Source organism: Mytilus trossulus, unplaced genomic scaffold (assembly GCF_036588685.1).
Source record: "Mytilus trossulus isolate FHL-02 unplaced genomic scaffold, PNRI_Mtr1.1.1.hap1 h1tg000234l__unscaffolded, whole genome shotgun sequence".
Taxonomy (NCBI): domain Eukaryota; kingdom Metazoa; phylum Mollusca; class Bivalvia; order Mytilida; family Mytilidae; genus Mytilus; species Mytilus trossulus.
This window is the reverse complement of record NW_026963315.1, coordinates 3,601,478-3,628,111: the sequence shown is the minus strand read 5'-3', so window position 1 is coordinate 3,628,111 and position 26,634 is coordinate 3,601,478. Positions and strand designations below refer to the sequence as shown.

The 26,634-nt window shown below is 32.9% G+C and overlaps 2 protein-coding genes across 2 annotated transcripts; both read right to left on the bottom strand.

Annotated features, from left to right (window-relative positions):
* Positions 1-1,015: 1,015 nt before the first annotated feature.
* Positions 1,016-16,897, bottom strand: LOC134701256 (uncharacterized). Its single transcript, XM_063562384.1, has 3 exons — positions 16,854-16,897; positions 15,800-15,994; positions 1,016-2,781 (listed from the first exon to the last, which is right to left on the bottom strand). The coding sequence occupies exons 1-3, from the start codon at positions 16,895-16,897 to the stop codon at positions 1,047-1,049; spliced, it is 1,974 nt and encodes a 657-aa protein (XP_063418454.1). The 3' UTR covers positions 1,016-1,046.
* A 5,014-nt stretch (positions 16,898-21,911) lies between these two features.
* LOC134701255 (uncharacterized) lies at positions 21,912-25,615 on the bottom strand. The gene is made up of 2 exons (XM_063562383.1): positions 25,563-25,615; positions 21,912-23,714 (listed from the first exon to the last, which is right to left on the bottom strand). The coding sequence occupies exon 2, from the start codon at positions 23,625-23,627 to the stop codon at positions 21,912-21,914; it is 1,716 nt and encodes a 571-aa protein (XP_063418453.1). The 5' UTR covers positions 23,628-23,714; positions 25,563-25,615.
* Positions 25,616-26,634: the final 1,019 nt, after the last annotated feature.

Here is a 26,634-nt window from a genome sequence, read left to right as displayed (position 1 = left end):
TCACATGTCCAATGTCATTGACCTCATTTTCATGGTTCAATGACTACTTGAAAAAAGAGTTAAGATTTTTTGTAATGTTAAATTCTCTCTTATTATAAGTAATTGGATAACTATATTTGGTATGTGCGTACCTTGCAAGGTCCTCATGTCTGTCAGACAGTTTTCACTTGACCTCGACCTCATTTCATGGATCAGTAAACAAGGTTAAGTTTTGGTGGTCAAGTCCATATCTCAGATACTATAAGCAATAGGTCTACTATATTCGGTGTATGGAAGGACTGTAAGGTGTACATGTCCATCTGGCAGGTGTCTTCTGACCTTGACCTCATTTTCATGGTTCAGTGGTTATAGTTAAGTTTTTGTGTTTTGGTCTGTTTATCTAATACTATATGCAATAGGTCTACTATAATTGGTGTATGGAATGATTGTAAGGTGAACATGTCTGGCTGACAGGTGTCATCTGACCTTGACCTCATTTTCATGGTTCAGTGGTCAAAGTTAAGTATTTGAGTTTTGGTCTATTTTTCTAATACTTTATGCATTAGGTCAACTATATTTGGTGTATGGAAATATTTTATGATCTAAATGTCGGTTACGCAGGTTTTATTTGACCTTGACCTCATTTCACGGTCCATTGCTAAGTTTTAAGTGTTTGTGTTTTGATCTGTTTTTCTTTATTTATAAGCAACAAATCAACTATATTTGTTGTATTGAAGAATTGTTAGCTGTACATGTCTGCCTGGCATGGTTCATCTGACCTTGACCTCATTTTCATGGTTTGATTGATCAATGTTTCATTTTCTTGGTTAATGTCGAGTTTTTGTGACAGTTGTAATAAATCTTTATATTTAGGTCTATCAAGATAGTATCAAGGATTAGTAAAGAAGGCGAGACATTTCAGTGTGTGCACTCTTGTTAATTGATATATGTGCAAACTAGACTTATACTAAAGTTAACTTCGTTTCTATACTGATTTCTGATAGTCAGACAAGTAACATATGTTTCGAGTAGAAGATTGTATATTGAACATGTTGTATCAATATGTGTCATATAACGTCAAATAGGGATGCAGTTCCCTTATAGTTTGTTACTAGAAGTATGTTTTTGGTTTTATGAAAATAAATGGCGCGAGGATTTGAAATTCCGTCACTAGCTCCAATTAGTTCTTTCGCCTGTTTTCCATCTTTCGATATCACAACAATATTGTTTGATTCAGACCCAGCAACATAAATATTTGAATAAGAATCCATAGTGATGCCATATGGTTTTCTTAGCATTGAATCGGAATATATCCATTGTACCTGCCCACTGAAGTCGTAGCTTACGACGGAATTATCTTTACAGTTGGAATGTAAAACACTATTTTCATTTGAAGTAACGTAGTGTTTTGTTAACTTTATGGGTACATTTGGCAGTATCCGGACGTTCGGTGGATTTTGATACGATCTGTCAAATATGATAATACCATTGCTAGATGTGCAACAAACAAATGATTCATTGTGATAGCTTAAACCGTAAGAGAAGTCATTTATATCGAATACTTGACGGATTTCTTCTCGATTAGTATCAATAAGATAAATCGTGTATGGTTTATTTCCACTACTTGATACAGCTACCGTATTTGAATCGACCATTGCAAGGTCATATCCGATCCTTTTCATCAGAGGATTGATACGTATTTCGGAATGGAATTCGCCGTTAGGACAATATTTAAGCAAGTGATTCATGTATTCTATTACAAATAATAGATCTCCAGATTCTGACATTGTGCATCCTGTAAGACCATCGCGATTTATGTTAATCGTACGTACAAGCCTGACGTTCATATTTTCAATTGATTTTGCTCTCGTGATAGATTTTAACAGTTGTGCTGATTTATCGCTTTTCCAAGAAAAGGAAACATGCTTCTCGCTGTTATTCAACTTTGTATCACCAAATGTCTTTATTTCTTTTAGGAACCCCTCTAACTTTTCATCGAAAACACAAACCATTGTAACATTGTTTAAGCTACCATTATCCTTCAACATTTGGATGTTAATTTCGTTGTTTGAAACTTTATCTTGGAATTCCTTTGTTCCAATGAAGATTTGTAAGTTGGATCCAAACATTTTGACAGAATCAACATCTTCTTTAATTTCGTCTACTTTCTTTTTTTCATCCTCTAATTTTGCAATGACTCCTTCTATTTTTCGACCGTATTCGTTTTCAATTGCAGATACCTGTTTCATTAATGCTTCTTCTAAATTATCTAAAACTGTATTGATTTCTTGACGCTTTTCTTTTATTTGTTCTGCAATCACCTGCTTCTGTTCGCGTAAATCAGTCAAATTTCGATTTCTGTCTTTAATAGCAGAAGAAATGTTACTTTCCAGATTTTTCAGAATTTTTTCAATGTTATCTAAAGCTGCTGACTGGTGTATTGAAGATGGTGCTAGAAAATCCTCAATGAAAATAGTCTCCTTGCATTCCTTATGACCTGATATCAAGCAAAGTTTACAGCAAGGAGAGTCATGAGATTTGCAATAAAATTCAAGGGAGCAGTCATGCTCCTCACAGGTGTGCTTTATTTGCTTGATGAACGATGGTAATTTGTTATATTTGTCTATAGAGATTGTCTGGTGTGATTTTGACGATTTCGATATCTTATGATGATTTCGACAATCTCCACAAAGAACCTCTTCACATTGTGGACAGAATTCCTCCGCCAACTTATTTAGGTCCCTGGTTAAGCAAATATCACAGAATGCTGCTATTTCCTTGGTGGCCATATCTGAATATGTTCTGTCGTATTTAAGGTCAAAGATGGTGCCTCATAATATTTACCCCTCCCAATCTACCACCAACACTTTGATCCTATGTAAAAATATAAAAACAGAAAATTCTGTTTACTAAAAAGCAAAGATATATGTTTCTTTGTAAAGCAACCCAAACTGAAATGCCCATTCCTATTGTGGACGCCTATATATAGCAAACAAGTCCGACAGTCACTTAAACTTACTTTTAAACAAAATTAATTTAAAAAACCAATAAAAGTCCCACCTAAAAATTGAGGTATTAAAAAAACAGATGACCTAAGAGTTAATTAAACTGAGAAGTGCATGGAATGTTTTACTTTTAAAATTTAAAAAGAAATAAAAATAGCATCAGTGTTGGAAATTGAACAAAATGGAACACTTTAGTTTCGCACGAAAGGTCATGCAAGCATAACAAAAACTGTTTACCGTATTGGCTAGCCCGGTCTCGCTCCTTTTCATGGAAATTTTCTTTCACCTTGATTTGCATTTTTTAAATGAATTGTTATGATTTGAAAACCTATTTTAATACTGATGTTGACTCAAATCGGACAGCTTATTTTGATTTGGGAATATTGAGCAATAATTGAAAAGTGAGAAGTTCAGATAATTGCAAACACTATGTGAAATTCTTCAATTTTTTTGTAGTTTCATTCAAGTATAAGAAAGATGATGGTATGTTTGCCGATGAGACAACTGTCCACAAGAGACCAAAATGACACAGACATTAACAACTATAGGTTACCGTACGGCCTTCAACAATGAGAAAAGCCTATACCGCATAGTCAGCTATAAAAGGCCCCGATATGACAATGTAAAACAATTCAAACAAGAAAACTAACGGCCTTATTTATGTAAAAAAGAAATTAACGAAAAATAAATATGTTACACATCAACAAACGACTACCACTGAATTACAGGCTCCTGACTTAGGACAGACACATACATAAATAATGTTGCGGGGTTAAACATGATAGCAGGATCCCAATCCCCCCTAACATGGGACAGTGGTATAAAGGTCCAACATAAGAACGAACTATAAAAATCAGTTGAAAAAGAACAAGTGGACATGGCCGGGTATTTGTAAAAGTATATTGCAGGCTAAAATTAAACGAATAAAGCTATGTATATGTATCGAAACGCATAGCCGTTTTCCGTGACGTTATCTTACTATGAATTCTTTATTACTAATGTAATACGTCAAGTTTTTACTTTATTGACGCTGACATTTGAAATACAAAGTCTTTGAAGCAGATACGTTTGAAATAACTTTATATAAAAGAGAGAAAATGATAAACTAATCAGACGTCTTTTTTTTAACAAACATTTGATTTCTTCACTTACATTTGAACTAGAATCAGACTTTGATACAGACTCAGGGTGTAATAGAGACACCTTTTAAATATGTTTGTAAGTAAATGTTCCTTATTATTTCAAGTTATTTTCACTCATTCAACAAGTACATTAAAAGTAGTTTAATTGTTGGCCCACTTTTCTAATTGTAAAACTTATAGGAAAAGTATATATTCAGGTGCTAGATAAAGGCAGCTCTTAATATATAGGGTTGAAAGAGCAAACCCCATTACACGAACAATTATAGAAGCGGAAAGGCACACGCATATCCTAAATGGATACGCACAAGATAATCTTATTACCAGATAAATTGTTCCCGCGTTTATTTCTATAAAATCAACAGACCATGTGTGGTTTGACTTGCGGTATCATGCATGCTTTGTTATCCGACCAAGGACATCATACTATTACGTGTTGATATCTTTTGGTTCAATTCTAAATCATTCTTATCATTAATTGATGTGAACTCTGTCGTTTGTTTGTGTGGTTTATAAGTTTTCTTCGTTTCTCGATTTTATATAAGTCGCCATACTTTGTGTATTGTTTGGTCTACGAGTGTGGTTTTGTGTGTACTCTTGTTATTGCTGGATTGAAGATTTCAAAAAATTAATTTAAGGGCGATTAATTGAAAAACAGATATGACCCATTATGAAATTCAGAATTTAGAATTTTACTTGTTCTTACCTGATTGTAACATCATACAAATTATAGTTGTTGTGGATCGTCATACATTTTAAACTTTTCTATCTACACTTATTGATTTTACCTGTAAGAATACACGTACACTAGTGTGTAAAATACCAGTTCAAGTAGGACACAATATAGATATCAAAAATATCTGGATAACCTTCTCTCTATTGATTACGTAATTCAACAACGTTCATTTAAGAACCTTTTTGTGTGACCTATAAATGAAGAATATATTTTAATTTTTTTTCTATAATCGACGTTTATCCTGGGCTATATATTTAACCAAGTCGATAGTTTGTCGTGAAAAAAAGACATGTTGTATGAAGACGGTCGCTCGAGTACTTTAAATCATCCTCATGAATTTTAACGAATATACTACAAAGATTGTAATATGTGTATTTCAATTCGTAACTCGACCTTGTTTTCTCTCAATCGATTTATGACTTTTGAACAGGGGTAAACTACTGTTGCCTTTGTTCATGTAGAATCAATTGTCCAAATCTCTTTTGAGTAAACAAATACAAAGATAAACTACACATAATTGACATGTAAACAGTTGGTCTCGTTAATATATATATTATATATATATACAACCCGTCTAAACATCAACCCAACAATGTTAGATCTGTAAATTTGCTTTCGCAAATTTTTGGTTCTTCCCTCGCCGGGATTCGAACCCATGCTACTGTGATATCGTGACACCAAATCGCCTGCACTGCAGCCGTCCCGCTAGACCACACGACCACCTTGGCTCTCAAAAAAAGAGCTTTTGGTTTGCATGTGTTACCTTTCCACGTCAGTTTTAATCTAGCGGCGTACTACAGTACATGATAAATAAGGCATGAAGACATTTTATATATATATATAAAAGTCTAAATTGAAAACTACGTTCAAACCTATGATTGCGTTGGATAAAAACCGCAATTTTTATACGTGTGCATGTCAATCAAATTTCGTTGTAGAAGGGTCTAAAAACAGCACAAACAACATTTTTCAAAAGACCAAAAAAGTGAAAAAGTATATTTAAACAAAACGCATTTGACCAATATATATCAGTACAGTAGTACCCCAGTACACAACGTTTGGTCCCTTGATTTACTAAAACGTACTATGACACAAATACAAACTATACTTTTTAGATAGATAAAACTTTGGTATTCAACATTAATTAAATACATAGAATGTAACAATGTTCGAGTATTATAATATTTCGAACTACTGTATTATTAGTCTGTACACCCTTACGTTTATCAACTTCAATCTTAATTGTCAATTTTCTGACCATAGGTCGTTGGTTCTCACTAGACCATTCGGCTCCTCCATCAATTAAAACTACGAAAAGGACACTAGTAGTGAAAGTGGCGTTATACGCAAGTCAACCAATCGAGATACTATATGTTCTATTCTTAAAACAGCATTACTAGTCATAATAGTTTTGCTATTTATATATTATCGTTTATCGTCTCAACGAGATTGATTTTCTCGCCTAAGCCGATACAACGAAAATTAGAAAGCAATAAAATTGAGACGACCAATGATAATCTGTTTATCGCTATTTTACTTATGACGACTTTGTTAATTTCATTGACATCGGGCAACTGCGCCTTTAATTTCTAGCGACAATTTTTCATAACATTGTGACGAGAAAGGAAGTTATCAGTCAGTAAGATCAAAGGAAAATTTCTTAAAATTGCTCTAATTGTAGTTTGTAACTGATGATTTTGAAAATGCATGAATTTTTTTTATTGGTACCTCTTGTCATATCGTAAAAAGCAAGTAGTCAGTCAATTAAAATGATACCGTACTTAATATTTAGTTTTATACCATTTAAGATTCAAACCATCTGTTATTTAACTCGAACGAAGATGAAAGCCATTTGAAAAATAGCTTTATAAATACGATGTGATATGATTGTCAACTCTTCACTAAACACCAATTGTCGAAAAGAATGTGCAACCAGTATAATCAGATATTGAAACATTTACCCCCATTTCCCTTCTATGAGTATTACTTATTGTCAATGGCGATATGCAAAAATTGGGTTTAATTATCAATTGTTTTTTTTAAATATGAAAGTTGTTGCCACTAGCTATATAGAGGCAAAGAAAAGAACGATCTTTCGTCAATTTTACGTTGTTTATATACATCATCCAACTAGAAAGTTTTCAATCTGACATGATTATTTACGAGTTTAGAAATGGTTTTGGATACTGACACCAAAAACATAAGCTGCTGTCATTGATATCTTTATGCTTAACTTACTTAACTGACATAATTTAATTTTTCAACAGTTATTTTTTTCACTTTACTTCTCCATCAATAAAGTCTTCTGTTTCTCTCTTTTTGTTACAAACGAACAAATATTTCAAACTGGTTTTTTTTCTATAAATTTGAAGAAACGTTTTTCAATATTCTACGTTTTCCATCTTGTTATTTTGTTACTGTAGTTACATATATCAGGGACGTTTACCTTGTCTTATTAAACATGTGCACATGTTTAATGACAGTATGTAGCCCTGTGATTGATATTCGGTTAATTTTGATTTTTAGTTGTTGCCTCATTGACATATAACATATCACCCTTTGTTAGTTTCATCGCAAAAAAAAACAACTTAGAACGACGAAGTACGGAATGAGGATAAATCACAATCATTCTATCAATTCATTTTAATTTAATTTTTCGTAAAATGTTGAGAAAAGGATATGATTATTTTATATTTCTAATAGCGTACTACGTCTTACTTTAATTTTTTTTTTAATTTACCCTCCCCCCCCCCTCCAAAAAAAAAAACAACAACAAAAACACCCGGAAAGCCAAAACTATTTCTATTATTTCTATTAAAGTTATGAATTTCAACCTACTGCCCGGGAAGTTATTGAGTTATAAACAAACATTTTTTCACTTAAAAAGTAGTACTATGCAACCTTGCATCTTTTTAATAAATACGTTATAATGACCGTGTTCATTGGACTACTTTTGTTACCAATAAAGTGACTTAACAATTATTCACTATAAAAGAGGTGGTTTTATCTATGATTCAGCATTGACGAAATAGTAAAAAAAATTAAAAAAAATAGATGTATTTTGTATTGAGGAATTGATATGTGTGTATGATGGCTCGCTAGTTGTCAATAAAGCCTGACAATAGGATTTATTCTATAAGCTCGATAAAATTACTCTTAGGCTTTTATTTAAATTTGAACTTGATTTCAAAGATGTGATTCCAATTGTAAAAGGTCTATTGTATGTTTATGCTTTAAATAACATCATACACCGAGGCGCCATTTTCATAGTTTGCTACTAGAAGTAAGTGTTTTGTTTTATAAAAGAACAAGGCACGAGGATTTGCAAGTCCGTCACTAGCTCCAATTAGCTCTTTTGCCTGTTATCATCTGGAGATATCACGACTACATTGTTCGAGTCAGAACCAGCAACATAAATATTCGAATTAGTATCTAATGTGATACCGTACGGTTTTCTAAGCAATGAAGAATCGACATATTTCCATTGTACCTGCCCACTGAAATCGTAACATACAACAGAATCATCATTCCAATTGGTATGAAAAATGTAATTTGCATTTGAGGCAACGTAAGTATCACCCGCCGATTTGGGAGAGTTTGGTAGTATCCGGACGTTAGAGTTCGACCTGTTATAAATTTTTATGCCATGATGATACGTGCAACAAATAAATGAATCGTTACTGTAGCTTAAACCGCAACAATAGTCCCCAAGTTGCAAAACTTGACTCGTGTTTGTACTATTCATATCAATCAAGTAAATCTGTAGAGGGAAATTTCCACCACTTGATACAGCTACAGTATTAGAATCAATCACTGCAAGGTCATACACAATGGGACTTGTCTTTGGGTTGATACGTGATTCTGATATGAATTTACCATTAGGCGCATATTTCATCAGTCTATTGCTGTGTGTCTGTAGAAATAGCATGTTTCCATCTTCTGATATGGCACATCCAGAAATAAATTCGCTATTATAGTAATCCTACGTCCTAACCTAACGTTTATGGTTTCAATAGATTTTGCTACTGACTTTGGTTTAAAAATTTGTGCTGATATGTCACCTTTCCATGAAAAAGAAACATGTTTTTCACCATTATCATTTTCTATCTTACCGAATGATTTTATTTGTTTCATAAACCCCTCTAGCTTTTCATTGAAAGTACATTTCATTGTCACGTTGTTTAAGCTACCGTTGTCATATACTTGTTGGACGTTGACTTCATTGGTTGAAATACTTTCTTGGAATGACTTTGTTCCCATGAAGATTTGCAAATCGGATGCAAACATTTTAACAGACTCAACATCTTTTTGAATATCATTTACTTTTTCTTTTTCGTTCTCCAATTTTGTAATTATTTGTTCTATTACCACAGTTTGTCTTCTCAAGTGTAGATGCATTTTGTTGTAATTGTTCTTCTAAATAGTCTAAAAGTGCATTAATTTCGTTACGCTTATCTTTGATGTGTTCAGAAATAACCCGCTTCTGTTCACGTAATTCCGTTAAATTTCTTTTACTGTCCTTTATAGCAGAAGAAATGTTACTTTCCAAATTTTTCAGAATTTTTTCAATGTTATCCAAAGCTACTGATGGGTGTCCTTTTGAAGGCGGAAGAAAATCTTCTATAAAATTAATTTCCTTGCATTCTTTGTGAGCCGATATTGAACAGATTTTGCAACAAAGGGAGTCATGGGATTTACAATAGAATTCAAGGATACAGCAGTGCTCTTGACAGTTATGGCTAATTTGCTTGATGAAGGATGGCAATTTGTTATATTTTTCTAAAGAGATGGTCTGATGTGATTTTGTTGATCTCGATATCTTATGATGTTCTGTACAGTCTCCACACAGAGCTTCTTCACACTGTGGACAGAATTTTCCCGCTAACTTGTTGAGGTCCCTCTGTTGGCAAATGTCGCAAAATGGTGTATTGTCGTTGGTGGTCATTCCTATCAATAGTTTGTCTTAGTTGGGTCCTATATTGTCACATACAATATCGGAAATATATATTCTCTACACGTTGAATCTAGGAAAAAATATAAATATAGAAAAATATACTAATTAAAGAGCAAAACAACTGATTCTTTTAGATGCTAAGAGAATCGAAAAACTGATCTAAAAAAAATGTGTAGTGATTAACACTTTCTGCCTGTAAAACCATTTACAAAATTTAAAATTAGTAATACAGTTGGGTCCTTTTTTAAACTTGAGAGTAAATATAAAAATAAGATGCGATATGATTGCAATTGAGACAATTTTAAACAACAGACCACACGACACAGACATTATCATCTATAATTCACCGTACGACCTTCACAAATGAGCAAAACTGATACATCATAGTCAGCTATTAAAGGCCTTGAAATGACAAATGTAAAAGTAAAACAATTCAAATGATAAAATTAACGGCTTTATTTACAGAATGAAAAACGAGTTAGGAATATGGTAAACAGCAACAAACAACAACCACCGAAGAACAGGTTTCTGACTTGGGACAAGAATAAACAGAAATAAACAGGATTAAACATTTTAACTAGCGTTCAACCCTCCCCTTACCTCGGACTGCAGTAAAACAATACAACATAGGAAAAACATATACAAAATCAGTTGAAAAAAGCTCAACTAATCAAATAAATACAATTAAAAAGTACATCTAACAAAAACACATACCTGTAGTAGACGTGGAAGGCACCTTGGATATTCTTACAACAAAAAGACACTCACTTAGTACATTTCTGAAAGCACTCGCATTTACTTCAACTAGTTAGAAGATAATTACAACTATTAAAAAAATTATGCATCTTAGACAAAATTATCAATAAGTACAAATCCAAAATTCAATGAATTTAGTATAAAGACGTTATAAAAGTCAGAGAAAAAACAACACATTGTGTAATGTCAAGATACATGCAGGTATCGACAGATTTAAGACCCATAAATAGATATAGGAAGATGTGGTGTGAGTTCCAAGAGACATATAACAATTTATAAAAGTAAACCAATATAAACCATGAATGTACAAATGTTTACAACAATATTGTTCAAATTTGGTTCTAATTCACCGATAACAAAATTAATAATTATACCAATACAAACACTTTTCAAAGATTTTATATCAGTGTTGCAAAGTGATCTAAGTGTAAATATTACTAATAAGTTTATCCGAAATTTTGCACCGAAATGTGTCTTTTTTAATATTTCAACGATATCATTAGTTTTCAAATGTACAAATTTAATGTGACACTGTTTCAATTTGCATGACGGAAAATGTATGAATTGCAAGAGACGCTCCTCCAGTCCATGATATTTTTTCAAATCTTGTCATTCCTGCGGGTTTTTTTTCCTTAATTTGATTTGCATAATGGCAAAACACTGTATTCAATAGTTTAAAAATATGACTTTTATGTATAGAACGTTTTCAAAACGATTTAGGTAGGTACGGGTGTATTTGACGTCATCTGTCAAGGATTTTGTATTGTTATACTTGTATACCTTTTAGATAAGAATGCCTTTAAAAATAAAAACAAGAATGCCTTTAAACATTTAAAAAAGAATGCCTTTAAACATTTAAAAAAGAATGCCTTTAAACATTTAAAAAAGAATGCCTTTAAACATTAAATAAAAAATGCTTTAAACATTTAGACAAACTTTTTTCAAAATGAACTGCATAATTTCCTAATATTTGGAATAGTTATTCAAAATTTTTAAGTCTTTAATTAAACTACGTGTATCGAAATTTGGGAATCACAAGTTAACATTTCTATGACGACAGCAAAGTATTGTTATTCGTGTCAGTATTGTTTAAACGTCAGAGTGTATTAGCAGGCAAATGAATAGAATTACTCTCCTTTTCCCCGTTTATTTTAGTATACAGACATCTATGTCTTTAATAACGGTGCTGTTTCAAATGTTTATATGTCTACAGCATGTAAAACACATATAAACGTAATTATCTAATGTACGCATATGTTATCCGAACAATTTCACAAACGGCATACTCATAGTATCATTAGGTGTGTGTATTACCCAAGTAATCGTTAAATTTTCGTTTCAAAAATAATCTAATGATGATGTACTGAGGTTTAACTTGTTTACCAAAAATATAACCTAAATAATATATATAAGTTTTTTAAACGCCATCAAACTGTTTGTACTTTTTCTTTAAATGTATAGTTATGTGTATTATTCTTTTCCTGGTTGGTATATTTTTCGATAATCTGACATGTTGCTCAAATGCAAATAAAACACAGATATCGACCCTTATTAAGTTAGGACCCAATATTGATACTACTTTTCTTACCTGCTTGTAACTTTGTCGGACTTTGAGCTTTGTGTACCTTCATATGTTAAGGCTACACTATCTACGATTTTTGATTTTACCTGTTGTGGTTACATATGCACATGTGTATAAACAATCAATACGAAGTAGGTCATATAGTTTTTGAAAAATATAATAGTTATTTGGTGTCCCCCCTTTTTACATTTTATTAATACAATTTTCATCATCGTCTGTAGATAAGTTCTCATACATTCTTTTGAGGACATATTTGAGGGGTATTTGCGAAAATATATTTCTCCGTAACATGATATATCTGTTTTATTACACCGAATAGATTTTGATTGACACTGTCTGTACATATGAATGGTAATCGTAGAACGCGAGAATTATACATGTACGTTAGTGCTTTCTTTTTGTAACGTCATGGTATCTATATGTGAAAACGTCATTGTTATTCCATCATTAAATCATGTCTTTTTTCTCTCTGTACTCTTACAGTTTTCGGTTTAACATAATCAATAGAGTGTTTAACCATGTTGTCCTAATAATCAGGATAAGTGAGAAAGGTTCCGAATAATTTTGGCGGTAACAAGCTCGCGAGGGTAAAAAAGTAATATTCAAAATGACAAATACCATGGTATTAAAGGCAAATACACCGGCAGTGGTGAAAAAAGGCAAATTCTTTTGAAATGAGGAAAAAAGTTAGAATGTGAAAAAAAACCACTGGTTCTCAACAAATCAAAATTCAGAAAATATGTAATTATATATATATATATAATCAATTTGTTTGCATCTTCTATGAGATCAAATGAAAAGGAACCTTACAACATATCAATGTTTACAAATGGGGAAACATGCAATTTATTTGGTTAAAGATGGCTTACTTTTCGAGGTGCAAATAATTGACGGTACAATAATGACATGTGATTATGAAAATATTTTGCAGTTCCTTTTTATAAACTTTAATTAACATATTTACAAAACATCAAGTATCCCTATTTATTCATCATCAACTATCAAACATAACATATAGAAAAATCAACTCAAAAATCGTAGATAATTTTCAATATAACTTAAAATAAACAAAAAGGAACAGACAGCCAAGTATACATTGCTATAAATGTACAGTTATATGAACGGATGGTCATGCATCCCATCTATACTGTTAACATATATTTTGACATTGCATAATGTCATGCAATTCTCAGACTAATTGTTACGCAGTTTTAGTAAATCCTTCTAATATCTACCAATTAAAACCTTTGTCTTGGATAAAATTGAATTTATAAGTGGTAAATAGTTTTGAGCTAACTTTCAGTAACTGTATGTTTGTGTCTATATCTACTTATGTTAGTTGTTTTTGTACTACGCCTTCATGCCAATATTTTAGGTAAATCCAATTGCAACTGATATTCACAGCTTGCTTATGCATTGTGCTACTACACCACTGTCCTAGGTTAGATGAGGGGTGAGTGCTCACAGAGCCTTTAAACTCGGCTAAATTCTTAATGTGCCTGATCCAAGTCAGGCGCTAGTAATTCAGTCATTTCGATAGTTTAAATGTCTGTCATGCTTGTTTTTTAGAATTTTTTTTTGTTATAGATAAGAAACGTTACTTTACATGTTTGAAACGTTTTACATTGTTTGCATCTTGGTGCGTTTTGTTATCGCCTATACAATATTTGACTTTCTCTCATTTTTAAACGCCGTACAGAGAAATATATTTCTAATTATATAAAATCTAATAGATAGTTTTACGTTTTTTGCCTGCATACCACATCTCTTTACTTCGATGCTTAAACCGTGCAATAATTGTAAGCACGTGTACAAAATAAGTTTGAATTTCAAGTTAAATATAAAAAAACACTTTTTAAGATGGCACTGACCAATTCGAATGACATTAGAAACACGTGAAAGCTCAAACCTACAGATAAAACTGGATAATAAAGACGATCTACATTTCAAAATATGACGTGGTTTACTACAGAAGTTGTTTTAACTGTCCCCGTTTGGTTATCATCAGTGTATCAGACATAATGCGACGTTGAGAACATGTTGCATGTAAAACAAGATGTACTTAAAAACTGCAAAGATCACTAAGAGTACATACAATCTATGACTCTTTCATCTGGAAATAGTATTAAAACATTGGACTTTTCTACACTTTACACAAGTATTTCCCGTTCCAAACTAAAAGACAAATTGAAAGAGTAGGCATTGCTTTGTTTCATAAAAAAGAATGGCAAACGTAGATGCAAGTATCTTTTCTTAGGGAAGGATGAATCGTACTGTGTCGTCTGATACGGTAGGTGTCCCCTCATCACCAGACATGGTTTTAGATTTATGAGTTTGACTGTCCCTTTGGTATCTTTCGTCCCTCTTTTATAACCACTGGGTCGATGTCTCTGCTGGTGGACATTTTGTATGGAACGCCACGACTGCCTTATGTTAATAATCAGCATTATACGCAGTGTTCACAGCATTATATGAAGTGATCACAGCATTATATGTAGTGCTCACAACATTATATGAAGTGATCACAGCATTATATGAAGTGATTACAGCATTATATGTAGTGCTCAAAACATTATATGAAGTGATCACAGCATTATATGCAGTGCTCACAGCATTATATGCAGTGTTCACAACATTATATGAAGTGCTCACAACATTATATTAAGTGCTCACAACATTATATTAAGTGCTCACAACATTATATTAAGTGTTCACAACATTATACGTTTTTTGTTGTATGATGAGATTGATGTATGATTAGATTTATGAATGATGAGATCATTCGGTAAACTTCGTTTTTTAGCGGAAATTACCGAATCCATAATTGGTAAATTACGGTAATGCCCAGCAAACCAATTTAAAAAGTTATTAAAATCATGTTATCATAAGGTAGCATACAATATTTAAAACTGATTGAAATAAGTAAGGAAAAGATGAAACTGAGAGGTGAATGATTGAGGTAGTTCTGTTCGTCGTAAGAAATACGAATGGCAAAATGTAAGTTAAGGAAGACAATACATCCAAAGCAGAACCACTTAACAACCAATTCCAGTCTGTTTTTACAGAGGAAGACATGGCTTCATTTCCAAACATGGGACCTAGCACCATCAATAAAATTAACGACATCAAAATTGAAGAAAAGGGAATAGCAAAGCTACTAAAACAACTAAATATTAATAAAGCTAGTGGTCCAGATAAAATATCTTGCAGAATATTAAAGGAAACAGCTGATGAAATATCACCTTATCTTAAACACATATTTGAAAGATCATTATGTCTAAAACAAGTCCCTCACGATTGGACTACTGCAAACATAACAGCACTTTTCAAGAAGGGAGATAGATCAAAACCAGTAAATTATAGACCGGTATCGCTTACATCAGTACCGTGTAAAGTTATGGAGCACATAATCTTTAAACAATTATGGAACACTTAGAATGTTATAAGATCCTTGCAGACTTCCAACATGGATTTCGTCAAAAGAGATCATGTGAAACACAGCTTATAATAACCGTTGAAGAAATAAGCAGGTATTTAGATTCCAAACAACAAACTGACTTATTGATACTTGACTTCAGTAAAGCCTTTGACACCATACCCCACATCAGACTCCTCCATAAACTAGACCACTATGGAGTCAGAGGAGACATCCACGGGTGGCTGAAGTCTTGGTTAACAACTAGACAGCAGAAAGTACTAGTAGACGGCGATGAATCATCATCTGTAAATGTAAAATCTGGTGTACCACAAGGCACAGTGCTTGGGCCGTTAATGTTCCTCTTGTATATCAACGACATAGGTATTGACATTAAATCATCAATTAGATTATTTGCAGATGATAGCCTAATCTACGTAGCTGTACAATCAATGAGCCATTGTCTTCAACTCCAGCAGGACCTGACCACTGTGGTTAACTGGACTAAAAAAGGGCAAATGATATTTAATCCAACGAAATGTTTTGTATTACGTATAACAACCGGACGACAACCAATAATCTACCCATATGAAATGGAGGGACACATCCTCGGAACAGTCAACCACAATCCGTACCTAGGAGTGGAGCTATCTAGCACGTTATCATGGAATGAACACATCAGAAATATCACTACAAAGTCAAATAAAACTTTAGGCTTTATACGGCGGAATCTTAGTAAATGCCCAATGAATATAAAGCGTCAGGCATACATAACCCTTGTACGACCAACACTAGAATATGCTAGCAGTGTCTGGGACCCGCATCTCCAAAAACACATACAACAGCTAGAAATGGTCCAAAGGAGAGCAGCCAGATTCATCAGGCATGAGTATTCTCGAGACCCGGGCATAGTAACATCTTTATTAGAGGACATAAAACTGCCACAATTACAGGAGAGACGAACAACATCACGTTTACTCCTGTTTCACAAAGTAATCCACCAACTTATTGCTATTCCGATTCCAGAATACTTGATGACACCAGCAAGAATGACGTCAGTTCCATCAACGACGATTTGTCAGATTAGGATCAAGTTCTGAACAAAGAAAACATAGCTTCTTTGTTAGAACCATCACCAACTGGAATGAACTACCGCCTAGCTTATTGGACATTGATGACTATGAGGCATTCAAAACCAACCTCATAGCACACAGATATCCGTAAATCAGCACACACATGTTTTGTGCCACTTTATAGTCCGTACTCAATTTTAAAAAGCTTAATTACCTTTTAAATAAAACAGTCAGCTTTCTATAACACATAGGTGCCATATTACGCTAGCTGATATATGTCATGATAGAGTCATTTTTGGCATCGATTTTCAGAATTTGGCATTTTTACATGAATAAGTATCTAACAGATAAGGAAAATGCAGTTTAAAGCATTTCACTGTAGGTGTTAAACATAACTTTACATCAATTATTCCATTTTTTACACGCTTTTTAGCACGGCAAGTACTAAGATTGTCTTCTAAATATGATCAGCAGTCTTATATAGAAATTTTAACTTTCATAGAAAAATTTACCCTTTCAAGACCCTGTTTAACATTTTCATTTAAAGTTATCATCTCTTATGATAATTGAGTTTGTGGGGATGAATAAAACGTTTACTACGTTTGTTCGTCAGTTTGCACGGTACATACATAGATATAGGAAGATGTGGTGTGAGTGCCATATATATAAAAGTGGTATGCTTGCCAATGAAACAACTTTCCACAAGAGACAAAATGACATCACAGAATTTTAAACAGCTAAACGGCCACAGTACGACCTTCAACAATGAGGAAAGCCCATATCGGATAGTCAGCTATAGAAGGCCCCGAAATGATAAACGAAAAATATTCCTAATTTATGTACAAACAAACGATCGAAAAACTAACATGTATATAACACATTAATTAACAAACGACAACCACTGAAATAAAGGCTCCTCCTGACTTGGGACGGCCACATATATGCAAAATGTGGCGGGTTTTAACATGTTAGCGGGATGTTGGTATCCTCCCTCTAACCTGGGACAGTGGCGTAACAGAACAACATAAGAACGAATTATGAAAATCAGTTGTAAAAGGCTTGTTAGTTTTCTCGTTTGAATTGTTTTACATGGTCGTATCGGGGCCTTTTATAGCTGACTATGCGGTATGGGCTTTGCTCATTGTTGAAGGTCGTACAGTGACCTATAGTTGTTAATGTTTGTGTCATTTTTGTATTTTGTGGATAGTTATCTCATTGGCAATCATACCACATCTTCTTTTTTTATATTAATTCATTAGATGGGTACAAATATAAATACATATGATCTAACAAGAAAATAGAATGAACGTGCATGTGGGCGGGTACTTGTATATCCCAACAATAAAAAGACACTATAAGTACTGATCTGAGAGTATATATAACTAATATAGTACCATGCTGTTGATTAAAAATAACATCACTCCAGACCCTTTTGTTTTCCACATAATTAATATCGCCAATAATTAAGAAGTTCCGGGTCGAATCGATACCAATAATATATTCACCTGTTAACTATTATTATTAAAAATATTCGTGTATTGAAAAATTTGTGTAAATTAATTAGAATTATCAATATAGAAGTATGTTCTCCAGGTTGATCAACAATCTGTCATTCTTGTTGCTCGTTTTTGTGCAAACTTGTCATGCGCAAAATCTGTATTTAATTATTGTATGTAAAAATATCTTTCTTTGTACCATTTACTTGGTTTTATAAGAAATAAAGAATCTTGAATCTTGACAGGAGTACCACGAAACGCTGTATTTAAGATTTTGCTATATACACGGGTCGTAATCACAGGGTTCAACCGTTTGAAACTACTTAAGTCAATCATTGTCACATTGTTCCCGATTGTAGTACTTTAATCAGTATGACTTTCTAAGATGACAATAAGAATAATAAAAATCTGGACTTAAAATAAGGCGTATAGGTACAGCATGTACAGTTTTCAATTTGTTAGACGTAAAACAGCGAATCAAAGATTCAATTTTATTCATAACTCATAAAGGACAAACCGTTGATTAAAAAATACTCCTTTCCAGAGACTTTTGTTTTCCAAACAAAATCAATAATACCAATATTGACAAGTTCCAGGTCGACGGGTTCAAACATAAAGATGTTAAAAGCAGAGAAAACTTCATCTTATAATCGGCATGACTTTATCAGATGACAATACCAATACTAAAATAAGGCTTACGCATAGTTATATTCTTTAATTCAGTCGCAGACCCGCGATATCACGGATGTGTTCTAGTAAATATATATGTATACATATTAAGTTGTGAATATGGTGAAACTAATCCTCAAAATAAGTTTAAAATGCCCTGGTGTGGAATAAACTTGTGTTAAATTGATCATACTTCTTAATTTACTTATTTCAATCCGTTTTAAATATTGTATACTGCCTTAATGATCACATATATAATAATAACTGTTTAAATTTGTTTGCTGGGCATTAATTTACCGTAATTTACCAATTATGGATTCGGTAATTTCCGCTAAAAAACGAAGTTTACCGAATGATCTCATCATTCATAAATCTCATCATACATCAATCTCATCATGCAACAAAAAACGTATAATGTTGTGAACATTTAATATAATGTTGTGAGCACTTAATATACTGTTGTGAGCACTTAATATAATGTTGTGAGCACATAATATAATGTTGTGAGCACTTCATATAATGTTGTGAACACTGCATATAATGCTGAGAGCACTGCATATAATGCTGTGATCACTTCATATAATGTTGTGAGCACTACATATAATGCTGTGATCACTTCATATAATGCTGTGAACACTGCGTATAATGCTGATTATTAACATAAGGCAGTCGTGGCGTTCCATAATTTTGTCCCCGAAGACATTATCCGCCCTATATGCTTCTATGTAGCAACATTCAAGAAGCGCCTGCTTACGGAGTATATATCTCCCAATTGAAACGATTTACCCGGGAGTGTATTGATTATCATGATTTCCTTGATAAAAGGTTGCTGCTCACAAGGAAGCTAATAAACTAGAGTTTCAAATGGTGAAGTTGAAATCATCCCTTCGTAAATTTTACGGACGTCATCACGAGTTGGTTGACCGTTATTGAATAACAGTTTCACAGATGATATCGTATATGTTCTTTATGTCGTTACTACAATCCTCTTCCGGTTTCACGAATATGACCTACAGAATAAGACTATCTACTGGATTTGTAATAACATAAGAACCACGACGGATGCCACATGTGGAGCAGGATCTGCTCACCCTTCCGGAGCACTTGGGATCACCCCCAGTTTTTCATGGAGTTCGTGTTGCTTAGTCCTTAGTTTTCTTTATTGTGTCTTGTGTACTGATATTTGTCTGTTTGTCTTTTTCTTCTTTTATAAATGACTTTGTCAGTTTATTTTCGATTCATGAATTTGACTGTCCTTTTGGTATCTTTCGCCCCTCCTTTATTGATGCATCGAAAATGTATGAATAGCCCTAAGATCTAACACGTCTTTTTCCCAAATTTGATGTAAGTGTAAACTTGACAAAATACTCTCACTCCTTCATGGATGAATCGAAAATGTATATATAGATCTCAGATCTAAATGTCTAAGACGTTTTCTCCCCAAAATTTATGTAAGTGTTAACTTGACAACATACTCACACAAACTTTAGGTTTATTGAAATCTATCGAATGTATTACAAAATTGTAAAAGACTCTTTTTTAGGCTAACTCAGTACAAACCATACAGTCATATAACTTTATTGGTAGATATTTTCCGCATTCGATATCTTTTGGCTTAAAATAGAGATAAACTAATCATAGATGCCAGGATTAAATTTTGTATTTACGCCAGACGTGCGTTTCGTCTATGAAAGACTCATCAGTGACGCTCGAATCCAAAAAAATTAAAAAAGCAAAATAAAGTTGAACAGCATTGGGGACCAAAATTCCTAAAAGTTTTGCCAAATACAACTAAGGTGATCTATTCCTGAGGTAGAAAATTCAGAAAATATTGATGATGTTCTTTTCAGTAGTAATCCGAACTTTTCTGATTAGGTTCCAGTAATAGTTTTCCCAGAACTAGAAATTAAAGAAACAACAGCTATAGATTCCTTTCTTTTAAGACTATACATCGAATTCGACACACAAAGTCATCTCAGTGCCATAATCTATGACAAATGAGACGATTCTAATTTTCCCTCACCTTATATTAAAAGGAGTATACCAATTTCACCTGCATATGAGATATACATTTCCCAACTTATTCGGTATTCAATAGCATGCAGTAACTACTCAGACTTTGTAAAAGTCACCAGTTTGTGAGCAAAAAATGAATGAGCCAGTGGTATGTCAAAGAACGTCTTGTCCTTTTTCTAAAAAGGGTACCGAAACCTTGTTGACAAATATTCTGAATCAACTTTACAAATATACACGATAGTCTTGAAGCATAGATTCTGGGAACTAACGTTGTTTATCTTCTTAATAACGTGTTATATTATTTTTCATAAATATCACTTTTACTGTTTAGTCTGTTTAGGTGATATCCATTAAACGTGACTCTGTACTTATGTATCCCGTTATTGTTTCTATGATAATTTTTATAATAGTGTCTTTTTTTTGCTTATGTACTTTGTATATATGCCTTTTTGTGTTTCTTTGATACATATGACGTGGCTCTGAACTTATACATCCCGCCAATGTGTTATTTTTCAATGATATGTTTTTTGTGTTCTTGTTTATCATTTTTGCTAATGTGCTTTGTCTATATTCCTTTCTGTGTTTCTTTGTTACAGATTTGTTTGGATTGATAGTGATTACGATTATAACCAATTTGACTGCTGTATCCGTATGTTTGACATTTTTACCTATTATGTCTGTTTGTTTTGTTCACACATTGTTGTCAATATAATAGAATTCGATGCAACTGCCATACAAGTAAGAGGTTTAACAAGCTATATAACCTGGTTTAATCCACCATTTTCTACATAAGAAAATGCCTGTGCCAAGTCAGAAATATGACAGTTGTTATCCATTCGTTGGATATGTTTAAGCTTAAGATTTTGCTATTTGATAAGGGACTTTCCGTTTTGAATTTTCCTCGACGTTCAGTATTTTTTGTGATTTTCTTTTTTCTTACACAATTAATATTTTTTTTTTATTGTATAATCAATGAAAATAAAGTTCAATAGACAACATATATGTCTTTATACAGCCACATCAGTTGTTTGTGCATTTGTTATTACACATTATACATATGGCAATTTTCAATCCGCAGAATGTTTACTGCATTAAACGTCAAACAGAAAGGCAACTCCATCATAGTTAGCAACAAGAAGTACGTTTTTGGTTTTATGGAAATATACGGCACGAGGATTAAAAATTCCATCACTAGCTCCAATGAGCTGTTTGGCCTTTTGTCCATCTTTGGATATCACAACGACATTATTTGATACAGACCCAACAACATATATGTTGGAATATGAATCTAAAGTTATGCCGTATGGTTTTCTAAGCAATGCATCAGAATATGTCCATTGTACCTGTCCATTGTAATTGTAACATACGACGGAATTAGTACGCCAGTTGGAATGAAATATGCTCTTTTCATTTGAGGTAACGTATGTCTCATCTACGTCTCTGGGTGCAGAGGGTAATATACGTATATTATTTTGTTTTTGAGACGTGTCATATAGTTTAATGCCATTGTCATGTGTGCAACAAATAAATGACCCATTGTGATAGCTTAAGCCATAGCACCAGTCTTGGCAGTTAATCGTTTTGTGCAATTTTGAATTACTCATATCAATAAAGTGAATTTTTGTAGGAGGATTTCCACCACTTGATACGGCCACCATTTCTGAATCCACCACTGCAAGATCATAACCCATACCGGGTTGCCCTTTCAAAATACATGATTCGGAATGTAATTCACCGTTAGGACAATATGTAAGCAGATTATTCTTGTGAGCTTGCAGAAATAACATGTTTCCAGCTTCTGATATGGCACATCCACTTAAAGTATTACGACCTATATTAATCTTTTGTACTAGCTTGACGCTTATTTCTTCAATCGATGTCGGCTCTGAAATAGATTTATAAATTTGCGCTGATTGATTACTTTTCCATGAAAATGAAACATGCTTTTCAGAAAAATCAACTTTCATATCTCCAAGTGTATTTATTTCTTTTATAACCGCTTCTAGCTTTTCATTGAACGTAAATTCGAACGTCACGTTGTTGAAGCTCCCAATATCATATAATTTCTGGACCTTATTTTCATTGGCCGAAACACTTACCAGGAATGCCTTTGTTCCCATGAAGATTTGCAGATTTGATGCAAACAGTTTTACAGATTCAACATCTTTTTGAATTTCGTCTACAATCTTTTTTTCCTCATTGAGTTTTGTAATCACTTCTTCTATTTTTTGACAGTTTACTTTTTCCATTGTAGATGCTTTTTCTAGAATCGCCTCTTCTAAACGGTCTAAAAGTAAATCAATTTGCTGACGTTTTTCTCTTATATTTTTTGAAATAACTTGCTTCTGTTCACGTAATTCTGTCAAGTTTCGATTTCTGTCCTTTAATGCGGTAGAAATGTTACTTTCGAGATCTTTCAGAACTTTTTCAACGTTATCTAAAGCTGCTGACCGATCTCTTGAAGATGGTGTAAGAAAATCCTCAATAAAAATAGTTTCCTTGCATTCTTTATGACCTGATATCAAACAAAGTTTACAACAAAGGACGTCATGAAATTTGCAATGAAATTCAAGAAAGCAGTCATGCTCCTCACAGTTATGCTTTATTTCCTGGATAAATAATGGTAATTTTCGATATTTTTCTACCGGGATGGTCTGATGCGATTTTAACAGTTTCGATGCTTTATGATGGTCTCTACATTCTCGACACAGAGCCTCTTCACATAGTGGACAATATTCTTCCGCTGACTTATTCATGTGTCTGTTTTTGCAAACATCGCAGAGTAATACACTTTCGTGGGTGGCCATATTCCTAAAAGCTTGATAGCCTTTTGTATGTCAAATAGATCGCCTTAAAATTCTGACATCTCTTCATATGCAATCCACTTTTTTAACCTTAGGAAAATAATGAATGAAGAAAATGTAAAAGCAACAATATTTAAATGTATCTTTGTCTTTCGTTTAGTGAAGTTTCAAATTTAAATCATTAAAACCTAAAATTTCTCAAGGTAAAAGGATCTTTTCTTGAGAGTTGTAAACGTTTTGTAACATGTTACATGAAAAAAGAAATAAAAAAAAACGGCTAGTAATTTTAAATTTTGCTTTTGTGAAAGTTAATGTTCTTTAATTTTTCAACTTCAAGTCACTAATACAACATGTTATTTTTTTTTATTTATTAATATTACTTTTACTTATGTATCTTGTCATACTTTGAATGACAAAACTATTTTATTTATCAATACTACTTTTTCTGTTAAGTCTGTTTTTTGTGATATACATTTGACGTGACTCTGTACTTATGTATCCCGTCATACTTTGAACCACACAATTATTTTATTTATAATTATTACTTTTACTGTTCAGTCTGTTTTTTGTTATATCTGCTATACGTGACCCTTTTTTTATGTATGCCGTCATACTTTGAACGACAAAATTATTTTATGTCTACCTGGGCGAATTTCAAACGTGCAATTTTACACCAGTACTGATCGAAAACCTTCCATCCTTTATGAGTAGATTTTACATAGAATCGTATAATATAAGCAAAATGAGGTTGTTAAATTTGATGTATGCCTTTTTGTGCTTCTTCGTTACATTTGTTGTTTTAATAGTGATTAAGATGATAACACAATGTTGACTGCTGTACCCCTATTTTTGACATTTTTACTTTTGTGTCTGTTTGTTTTGTTCACGCATCGTTGACAATGTAATGTAATTTGATGCGACTGTCATACAAGTGAGAGGTTTAGCTAGCTATAAAACCAGGTTCAATCCACCATTTTCTACATAAGAAAATGCCTGTACCAAGTCAGGAATATGACAGTTGTTATCCATTCGTTTGATGTGTTTGAACTTTTGATTTTGCCATTTGATTTGGGACTTTCCGTTTTGAATTTTCCTCGAAGTTCAGTATTTTTGTGTTTTTACTTTTTAATTCTCTTACGATAGCGACATTTCAAAAGCACTAGTTTATATGCTGTCCGTTATCTAGGTTTAAAGTTGAAATAGATTATCATGATCTGAGGCAAGTAAGGTGCCAGTGAAGGGCAAGTAGCGCCTTAAATATATTGTCGTAAAATGCAACCCCTTACCATTCCGGAGCAACTGAGATCACCCCCAAGTTTTTTGGTTGGGTTCGTGTTGCTAAGTCTTTAGTTTTCTATGTTGACCAATCATAAACCCGAAAATTTTGAAAATATTATTATTAGTCACTATATCAATTAAACTATATTTTCCTCAATATTCGATTGTATGCATCTTATACGTGTAAAGATACATATAGCAACAATACACGCAAGTCTTATCCTACAAATCACATGATCATCATACTCATAATTGTGTATTGGTTGAGTAATAGTTTATAAAATAGCAAAACAATATGCTTGTCTAGTGTGGAATTGGCCTGATATAACAATGATGCATTGCATGGTTATGTTTTGAACGCGTTCAATGTGTGTACTGTGTACTCTAAAGTGTGGTTTTGTCGGCATGTATATAGTTATCAAAGGTACCAGGATTATAATTTAGCACGCCAGACGCGCGTTTCGTCTACATAAGACTCATCAGTGACGCTCATATCAAAATATTTATAAAGCCAAACAAGCACAAACTTGAAGAGCATTGAGGCTCAAAAATTCCAAAAAGTTGTGTATGTTTCGAAAATTTGACCTTATGCAAAACATTTGAAAACATACATCTATGACATATCTTCCCATTAAGTAACATTATTTCCCCCTTTCTTACTTGATTATAAAATCCTCGGACTTTAAGCTGTTGTGTAACTGCACAAATTAAATCCACACTATTTAAGATTATTGATTTTACCTGTGACAAGTGTATAAATGTATAGTAGGACACATAGATAGTTATGGTTTACATATCTTGTTTTCTATATCAATAAATACAATTTATTACATTCATTAACTGAGGGGACTCTTTCGGAAATTTTTCTTTATTCTTTATTTTGATACCTTCTGTGTGGACACAGTATAAAAAAATATATATGGAATTGTCTATCTGTTTTGCTTTTTCAAATTGCGTTAAGGGTCATCTGAAGGAATTGAAAAATATAGCCGTTTTTACAACCCGCTAAATTTGTTAAATGAGAGGACTATTCAAATTTTTCTTCCGTCAGTTAATTTGAAATCTTCTGTGGAAACAAAAAAAAAAGAATAGGAAAATATGATTCTTTCTATAAAAAATAAGTGTCCCTCGTCCTGCTGCTTGTTTGTTCATATCATACTGATTTAAACAGTAGTTTCTTATGAAGAATAATATGAAATTAGTATTATCCCTTTACATCACATGTTCCGCTAATTAAATGATGTCATCCCACTAAAAAAAATCAAGGTTTTTGAACTATGTTGAACGAATCTATCTTATTGAGCATGAAAAAAGGATACAACAAAACCAATAAAATCTTCAAAATAGAAATGATAGATGATGAGGGAATGTTGAGAAAAATATTTATGACACAAAGATTCTGTAGGCAGACAATTATTAACATTTCACTTCTATTCAGCAACATTCCAGTAGCGATTTGGAAATTGAATGTATATAGATGTACCATTTGACACGATATTCAACATTTCAAGACGTTTTATTTCGTATCATAATTTCCTTGATAGGGGAAATGTCACTTTACAGGGAAGCTTTTAAACAAAGAGATTTAGTTGTGTTCATTCCTTTGAGTGATGCCTTCACTAGTTAGTTGGCCGATTATCATAGTTTTTTTAACATACTTATACGAACAACTAAACGGATGGCACGTGCAAATTAGAATCTGCTTACCCGTTCAGAGAATCTGAAACCGACC